The sequence below is a fragment of the Apostichopus japonicus genome, chromosome 7 (assembly GCF_037975245.1).
Source record: "Apostichopus japonicus isolate 1M-3 chromosome 7, ASM3797524v1, whole genome shotgun sequence".
Classification (NCBI taxonomy): domain Eukaryota; kingdom Metazoa; phylum Echinodermata; class Holothuroidea; order Aspidochirotida; family Stichopodidae; genus Apostichopus; species Apostichopus japonicus.
Genome location: NC_092567.1, coordinates 25,384,281 through 25,393,588, shown reverse-complemented (window position 1 = coordinate 25,393,588; position 9,308 = coordinate 25,384,281). Strand labels below are relative to the sequence as shown.

General features: G+C 35.9%; 1 protein-coding gene across 1 annotated transcript; it reads right to left on the bottom strand.

The window, feature by feature from the left end:
- Positions 1-239: 239 nt before the first annotated feature.
- Positions 240-8,706, bottom strand: LOC139969877 (alpha-1,6-mannosyl-glycoprotein 4-beta-N-acetylglucosaminyltransferase-like). The gene is made up of 4 exons (XM_071975235.1): positions 8,249-8,706; positions 7,549-7,670; positions 6,358-6,436; positions 240-5,135 (listed from the first exon to the last, which is right to left on the bottom strand). Exons 1-4 carry the CDS (start codon positions 8,340-8,342, stop codon positions 3,979-3,981), a joined length of 1,452 nt encoding a protein of 483 aa, XP_071831336.1. The 5' UTR covers positions 8,343-8,706; the 3' UTR covers positions 240-3,978.
- Between the last annotated feature and the right edge of the window lie 602 nt (positions 8,707-9,308).

Below are 9,308 nucleotides of genomic sequence, written 5' to 3'. Positions count from 1 at the left end.
GACAAATTGTAATTTTCTCCAGAGTGATGGATTGTTTGCTATATACACAAATGAGCAGTAGCAATTCAGTCTATGCTTCTTACTGATGACGTCATATTTATACTGATGACGTCATATTTACTACGTTACATGAGTCTGATATAACTCACTTATATTATATATAGTTAGAGCGATATGTAAACAGTTATAAAGCCTGACTTACAGGTTTCATCGGAAGTAAACAAACAACAACAACTATGAACACTGTTCCTATTTTTAGAAACAATACATTGGCTGTATTTTTCTATCTTCATACACAAAAATATATAATCCATACATGAAAATACAGTTCATATTAGAGGGAACCAAACAACTTAAATCACGAAGTAACTTGAATTACGTTTAGATTAGCATGCAAACGACAGTAGACCTTAAGGCAGGGTTTCCCTAACTTTATCCCTCACGAACTCCCTGTGGATGTCAGAGTTGTCCACGAACCCCAAACTTTTCGATACACGATCTGAGTCATTATTATAGTATAATACGTATAACAGTGCTTCGTAAAAGATCAAGTTCATAGTGTTATATTGTAGAGTGTGTCGATAGGTACGATTTTTGTACATTACTAAATTATATGATATATCAGATTTTAGTTCAACACAAAGTACTCTATTTTTTGACTTGCATAAACGTCTCACGAACCCCCTGGGATGGATTCACGCATCCCCTGGTGGTTCATGCACCCCAGTTTTATGCACAAAATTAAAGGTGCTGTACACCGTTAAAAATCATCACTACATAACGCCAGTCTGTATTTCTATACCACTTCTAAAGTTTGAGAAATGTCCATTTGAATGTCCCCTGGGATGGATTCACGCATCCCCTGGTGGTTCATGCACCCCAGTTTTATGCACAAAATTAAAGGTGCTGTACACCGTTAAAAATCATCACTACATAACGCCAGTCTGTATTTCTATACCACTTCTAAAGTTTGAGAAATGTCCATTTAAATATCTAAGGCCTATCAATTAAAATGGCTGCACTATACTAAGTCTAACACGAGACCACTGGCCAATAAGTCAGTGCCCCAAAAATTGAAGAGGGAAACACAAGACTTTTATAGCATAATATGACATTGCAAATTTGTCAAGGACAAAAAGTATTGATTGTCATTCAAGGGTCCTCTGTTGTGTATGTGAATTTAAAGGGATAGTCCACGTGAAAACGTAAATAGATGCAAGAGGGACATATTCTACCCATCCTATTGAAATTTGACACGTTTTACAGCATACGTGATTTTGAAACAAATAGGTGTGTTGTCATAGATGTACACTAACATATTTTATGTGTTTTCTTAAAAATTTATTTGTAACTTCTACATCCAAATTGGAAGCATCTCAGTAAGAATGCAATGCTGTCATTGGTAACTTCACAACATAAAGTTGTAATTAACCTTATCCGATTCAAGGTCAAAGAGTAAAGGGAAAACTTTAGTAGAACTAAACAATTTTGCTTTCAGTGTGCAGCTACAACAAAACACCTGCATGTTTGCTTCAAGTTCACATATGATGCAAATACTGACAATTTCAACCATCAATTATCTCATAAACGTAATGTAGGAATAGGATACAAATTCCACCAGGATGCTTAGAATATGTTCCTCTCTCAAAAACAAAACAAATAAAATATCATCAAAACTGTGTTTTCAAAAGAACATACCTTGGTGAGTTGTCAGAATTATAAGATAATGTATTAACATTAACATATTTATAACTTGCTGAAGTAGAAAGCAGTGTTGATGCAGCTTTTTGCATTTAGATAATTAGAGTTTCCACAGAAATTGCCAATATTAATACTTTTCCAGCAATGCCCAAAATCTAATAAAAAAACATCTATAAACTAACAGTGTTTGAGAAAATATTGTAATTTACATTTAAAGGAGCATTCAAGACATTTATATCATAATTTACAGCTGAATACCTTGAAAACATGAATAGCTTTGGAAACATTACTATATTAGCACTCACATGCTTTTCTATCATATACACCATTTGATATGTTACAGTGGAACATAATCTAAGCATTCTAGTGAATACATATTTCACCAGAATGCTAAGAATATGTTCCTCTTTAACATATCGAAAATAAATTTTGATCTGGACTCTTCTTCTAAGATATCGTTTTACCCTATAAATAGCTGGGAATTATTTCACAACTTGAAATCTTTTGATGAGTACATTTGAAACTCTGAGCAAGTTAACCAAAATTTTAGGACAAAGACAGAACAAAATTTAAAGGAACAGATCGGCAGTAAAAAGGTAAGAAAAATAATTTTCATGTATAAAGAATACATAAATGAAATACAATAAGTTAAGTCAAGTCAAGTCAAATTAAGTTAGAAGCCTCAAATACTACTTGAATGAAAGAGTTCAATGGTATATGAAGACCCACCTGCAATAATTGCCTATATGTACATAATGGACAGAATACACATTTTGGAAGGCATTAATTTAAAACCTTGCTTTGAGAAAAGAAATTGCTTCAATATAAAATATGGATGAATGAAAAGAAATTAGGGCCAAGATGGTACTAAACGAACATTATCAACAAAATCACTAACTTATCCAGAAAAGATTAATCTACATATAGATTTTAAGCACTAGATATTTTGAGTGTTTTGAATTGTTTTAGATTCACCCAAGAAACCAATTTAGGTGACTGAGGTCATATGGAATGCATATTTTAATAATTACATTTTTGTTATTTGGGTACCGTTATCAAATGTCCAAAAATTTGCATAAATGTAAAAGCCAGGGTCTGTTTTCTCATCTACAGCAGCTAACAATATAGCAAGGCACATAGCTGACAATATGGTAACACAAACCCTGCAAAACGAAACCTCTCAGAACATCCCATTCCAAGAGAACTTGCTTATCCTTCATACAGGTTTGATGAATCCATTACAAACCGAGAAAGATATGGAAATCCAAGAATGGACAATAATCTCACGTTAGAGTTATGTGTCAAATTAATGTCCCTGTTGGCTTTCCATAGGTAAATGTTCACTTCTAAATGACTTGATCTACATCATATAGAGAAGAAAGGTAAACTCAGTTATAATAAAGATAAAACCCATTCGGACTTGGTGTCAGAGGTGGGTCAACTGGAATGTTATGAAAGAGTGATTACTCACAGTAAACATTCACTTTGATCTTAAAACTGCAACTATTTCCAACATCAAGAGTTAAGAAAATGTGAATACATTAATAAGGATACATAAATGAATAAGAGATGCACATGTTCTAAAATTATAAATAAAGTAAACTAAAACGCCCACACAGTTTTGATTTTTTATACCCAGTATCTCAAATATTTCTGAAGTAGACAAGTTATTGCAGTATGTATAAAAGGCAGAATAAAGTAGTTCCCTTTTCTACCTAAAATTTGAAAAATATTGTACTTTATAAATTAAGGCATCAGGAATTGGTTTGTCTCAAAGACATTTGGCCACATTGTTCCACTCGACTGTTTTTCTATGCAATGGCATAGGGTTACCATATTGCTTTGATTGAAAAGTGGGGCACTGCATCCAAGAGGAGGGGTGCTACTTGGGGGGGGGGGGTGTGAAGAACTTTAAGAGGACAACATACCAAATGATGGCATATTAACACTTAACAACTTTAGTCACATGCAGCACAAAATTTAAAACAAAGTTCACAATTTACAAGGCAAACGATGGTTAATTAGTATAGTTTAGTGAACAACTTAACTTGCCCCAATTCTGTATGCTGTAATTCTTGCAGCCTCTTTTTAGTTTGCATAAAGATGAGTGAAGAAATCTCTAGAAAATCAGGACAATTTAGTTTTCAGACGGGACGATATATTTCGTTTGCAAAAGTGGGACTTTCTCAAATTATCAATACAAATGGTAACCCTATTTAGATTCCATCGGGGAATGTATGACTCATTTTTCAATGTTATTTTTACTTGCAAAATAATTTATTCTTGATGTTGTGTCCAAATTGCTATTTCTCGAATAAGAAGCCATTGCACCTGGTCATCTGTCACCCTAGCAACCACACATTTAATCTGATATTGTTTGATATCCATTAAGTCCGATATATCTGCAATACCATTATCAAATTTACCGACTGTCTGAAAATCCTTACACTCAGAGGATCCCCTCCCCCCAGGGAGGGTCAAACCTCCCACCTCCACGTCCCCATGTTGCAGAAGGTCCTGAGGATGAGAGTCACTGCCTGTCTCAATCACAATCCGACTTAGGAATTGAGGTTCATCAAAATCGATCATAAACCATTGACCGAAAGTTGGAGATTTGGCCCAAAAGTAGCCAGGGTCCGAGGTGTATGGCAGCTTGGGCACGTACATGCTGAACCTCTCCATGTTTGTTAGAAGTGATGCCGAGGGATTGTCACAATCAGTATACTTTTGTACATCTTCTTCAAAGAACATGTCGACCACTCGTTGTTCCTTGTGTCGTAGGGAGGAATGTACGCCGATGTGTTGAAATATTGAGGGCGACCTCAGGAATTCTTCCTGTTGAGCTTGCAGGTTATTGAAGAATTTATAGAGATAATCAATAGGTTGTTGATCGTAGAACATCAGAGAAAACTGAGCGAGACGTAGAAGATCCGAGGATCGATACAACTTCCCAAAACCTAGAGGAGAAAATTGTAAACTTGTCCACTCTCTGTCATCGTGTAATTCGATAAACTCTTTGATAGCAAAAATAAAATTTGGAGTTGAGATGACATCATCTTCAAGTTGTAGATAATACTTTGAAAGGCCGTGGCAGTAAGTGAAAAGGAAAGAATAATCGACGACTTGTTTAGCTCGCCACTTTACTCTGTCATTGCTATCACCAAAGTTCTGTGGCAGTTCCTCCATGGGAGGATAAAATAACAATGGAGCAGAAATTGCTTCAAAAAACCCACTTGCAAAATGATCACTAAATTTAGAGGACAGCCTTCCTTTAACAATTGCACGATCTGTTTCTGTTAGATCAGCGAGAAGGATAACCACTCGAGTTGTGGAACGATCAGTTTGAGATGTGTGTTCCAATATTGACGAGAGAGTCTGTTCTAAGTACATGGCATTCTGACGTCTCACTGTTGATATCCCAATCACCAGAAAGTCTGTAAATGAAAAAAAAAACGTTTATAGCTGCGATGCTGTTATTAGCAGTATATTGAATATGCCTGGCAGGGATGGATGTAGTTATGGGAACCTACCACACCCCCCCCCCAATCCAACTAACCCCCTTTCCTCCGCACTTCTGAAAGATGGAAATGTAACTTTAATCAAAACAAGGTACCCAATGGAACAACTGAATATGCATTGCACATGGATGTTCCTTACTTTGTACCAATGGGTGTTTTTTTGGTGGTAATTTCAGGATCTACCAACACCTACCACCCAGCCCTGACAGATATTTCTTATTTGAAAGTTACTTGGTAGTCTTCTTTAACTTCAGAAGTTTTGACCTACCTTTCAGTTAATTTGACACTTCATAGAAGACGAATATTCATGAGTTTTCATCATCGAACACCCAGTTTGGGGACAACTCATTTCCATACTGTACTATTGTATCCTACTTCAAAGTTCTCATACTGACAGTAACATCACAATGAATATTCATGAATCTATTAGATAAAGATAAGGAATTCAGTGCTTTGAAGCATAATATTTGAGGACAGTATAGAGTGGTATTAGCATACGGTAATTGCCCCAACTGGCTGCATTGAAATTGGAAACATAAAGAAAACTGTCAAGCCATTTTAAAGTGTGTGTATATTATATTGTGACTCCAAGTTGCTTAACTGGTATTTTATACATAACAGTGAATACTGTGTTCTGCTCTGAAGTATTTTGTACAGAGCAATCTGCTGTTTTGTAGACTAAACAGCTGTGTTAGGTATCAGTACAGTATCTGTTTGTCCTTCTTGAATCAGGCTTACTTTTAACATACATTTTCCTTTATATCGCAGTTAGGCAAATTCTTTGCTATCAACTTCCTCTAAATGCAAACTAATTTAAGGGTGTGGAGACTCGCGCACAAAGAAACGTCTCATGCCGGTAATCCTAGTCTCGAATGAGGTGTAACAGAAGTGTTAGACACCACCATTGATCCCAGAAAATACACACACAGCTTGCTACCGTCGGTATGGGGCGAGTCTTCAATGCCTTTAAGTGTTCAAACTTTGTGAAGAAGTTTTGAATGCAGTAAAATTTTATCTCATAAAAATACTATGGCTTCTGTGTAAAACAATAATCACATACATATTTGTACTCATAGATCTGTTTGATCATTTTGCATATTACTTTGCAATGCAATGAATTATTCCCTGATATTAATACCTTTCTTCAATTTCCGTTCTCCGAGAACCAGAGCTTTCTGCTTGTTAATGTCAAGTTTACTTGGGCAGACAATCTGTTTCTGAAAGATAAATCAAACATAGAGAACTAAAGTTGTCATTTTAGTTTCACTTATTTTCAGACAAATATTTGCTAAAAAGTATTTCCAAATTCTTTTTCCCAGATTGTTTAACTGTGATGTCTACAATATGATTTTAATATTAATGTTACAAACTGACACAGAGACAACAGACAGAGAGTGACTAATTACCAGGTTGTTTTGGATACACATTTATTCACAGGTGGGAAATTTGGAATAAGGGGAAATTTCCCTGTTCCTTGTACAGTATAAATCAACTAGAACTTCTTACAGAAAATCTTCTTGATGCATGAAAGAACGAAGCTACTAAATCCAAAATGCATGTGCGCACCATGATCACAAGATGAACAGTGGTAACACATTGGTGCAAACAGACAATCCATGGGGTAGTGTATAAGTCTTTATTTATAATGATTCTGGAAGGTTCATAAAGAGGGCTTATACTTACAAGTGGTTGACCTATCAAATGACAATGTTACATTAAAGGGTGTGAAGACTCGCGCAAAAAAGCAACGTCTAATGCTGGTAATCTGACCTAGTTTCGAATGAGGTGTAACAAAAGTATTAGACACCACCATTGATCCCCGAAAATGCACACACAGCTTGGTACCATCGGTAATTAGACACTAGTGTACTGTACAGTCAGTACAAACAGATGCGGTCAATTGATACCCACAGCACAGTGTACAAACGATACAGGGATGGACATCTCAGGTACAGCTAAAGATAACAGGGTATCATGTTTCATTACTGTCTGAATTTTGTAGCGACAAGAGAAAAACTTCACTTACAAGCAACGGAAAGTTAACTTTTTAAAGATGGCGGCACGCTGTTTGGGGCGAGTCTTCAATGCCTTTAACATGTCAGGTTATAGGCCATTACCATAACTCATCAAAAGGATGGAACCACCAAAGGTAGTTCTCATATGGCTTTCAAATGGAAAGATCATATAAATAGTTAATACAATTTGCCAAATATTCAATCATATTGAATGCATTCAATAGTTTTAGAAAAGGTTCATGGATACCACTTTTGAATATTTCGATACCTGGCATATCACTTGACAATGAGGTATAAAGCTATAAATAACATACTTCCTCTGTTAGGCTTTGTTTTTTGCTATGACTGCACTGTTCCTGTAGGAGCCTAATAGTCTCTACAAGAGTATCTCTCTGGAGATGTAGGCTCCGATGTTCTTCTTCTTCCTTCTTTGAGCCTGCATACATGAATGACAAAAAGGAATCAAATGACTCTCACAATATTTAATAGCAGTCAAGACCAGCAGGCCAGCCAGAGCTATAAACTTTTTGCCACTTTGGATGCTGATAGTTTGAGCATTTTTTTGCAGGAAAGTTCTTTGTAAAACATTCAACTTGCATTAAATACCACTAATGCTTCATAAGGATATACATTTTGGGGAGATTTTCAGAAATGACTCATAAGAAGTTAATGCATCAATTGGCTGACGTGGTTGAACTATCCAGTCTAGCAAACCTCCTCAGAAGCAATACAAAATTCAATAAGAATTCATAACACTTTTGACTACAAATAACAATTTGCAATGCAGTAAACTTTATTAAAAGCAAATGGTATTAGTACAAATATTGTTTACTGTAAATATTGTTTACGGCTAATTCTGCATGTGGGTGCAATGCTGGTACTTTTGGTAGAAGTTGCGACACCACTAATAATCTTTAGTTAGTTTTTACTTTAATATCAGGTGAAATTTGAAATTTAACATGCTTATCTAGTACTGTAGTTTTATGTTAACGTCAGTAACTATTTAGTACTCACTACCATTGAATGCAACCTTTGCCATCCATATATTGAATACGAATAGAACAACAACAAGAGACACCAGAACCTGGTTAGCGCGATAAATTTTCATCTTGGTTGTCTAACGTTGAGCTCAGACAAATACTGTACTTCAGATATATGAACCCGTTCATAATTTATACATCAGGAAGCTTACGGTCAGCAGAGGAAATTCCAATCAAAGTGGTGATACAGATATAGCCTACTGCTACCGTACGGCTATTACTAGTATTAGTGTAGGCTTAATTGTATTACTATTAGTAGTAATTGCATAAAAACAGTACACGTTGCATGTACACACACGTACAAATGAATTGTAAAATCAGGTGATTAATCATGTGACATGTTACGACCAGAAACGACGAATCAGTAGGCTAGGGCTAGAATAATGAGGAAATTCTACCCGCCCGTTTCGAAGCCTCCGTTTGTACTACCATGGTACTAAATATATGTATGAACAGCTCTTGATTTTATTGGGAGCTACAAATGGTTGCAATGTGCTCAAATTTCAAGAGTCAACTGTATCAGGTTCAGATCAAGGACGGATCTAGTCTTGTGTGTATATTATAGGCAAATGTTGCAGTATAAACAAGCCGAACGCTTCTCTAAGTTAGCTCTGTGGTGTATGCTGAAAGTGCGCCCCCAATTTCTTTTCGATACTAACGTAACGGACATATCCTCAGGCAAGTTTAATTCAGTGGACAAGCGCCCTCGTAACATACATAATCTCAAGATGTGTAGATACAGCATACAATGCATATATACTTTAGCCAGGGAGCTGCTTCTCTCCCTGTTAGAGAAGCAGCTACCTGCTTTAGCGATGTAATGAAATACGCTGCTACAATGGAGAGGACGAGCGTACGGAAGCTTAAAAGTGCCATCAACATAAGAAAAGTTTGCCCCAGTAAGTCAACATTTTTCAGTAAATTGTTTAGATAACAAGATAATATCTTATCAAAAATCAGAAAATTTTTGGATTTCTCTGCTGCTTTAACTGAGCAATTGAACATTTTTCTGCAAAATGTTGAATTGACAACTC

What these genes read in the sequence shown, in the direction of transcription:
- LOC139969877 (XM_071975235.1), bottom strand. Translation starts at nt 8,342, where the DNA reads ATGAAAATTTATCGCGCTAACCAGGTTCTGGTGTCTCTTGTTGTTGTT. An exon ending in AAAGGTTGCATTCAATGGTA is followed by an intron (nt 7,671 to 8,248) that starts GTGAGTACTAAA and finishes TCATGTATGCAG; the next exon opens with GCTCAAAGAAGGAAGAAGAA. An exon ending in AGAACGGAAATTGAAGAAAG is followed by an intron (nt 5,136 to 6,357) that starts GTATTAATATCA and finishes TTTCATTTACAG; the next exon opens with ACTTTCTGGTGATTGGGATA.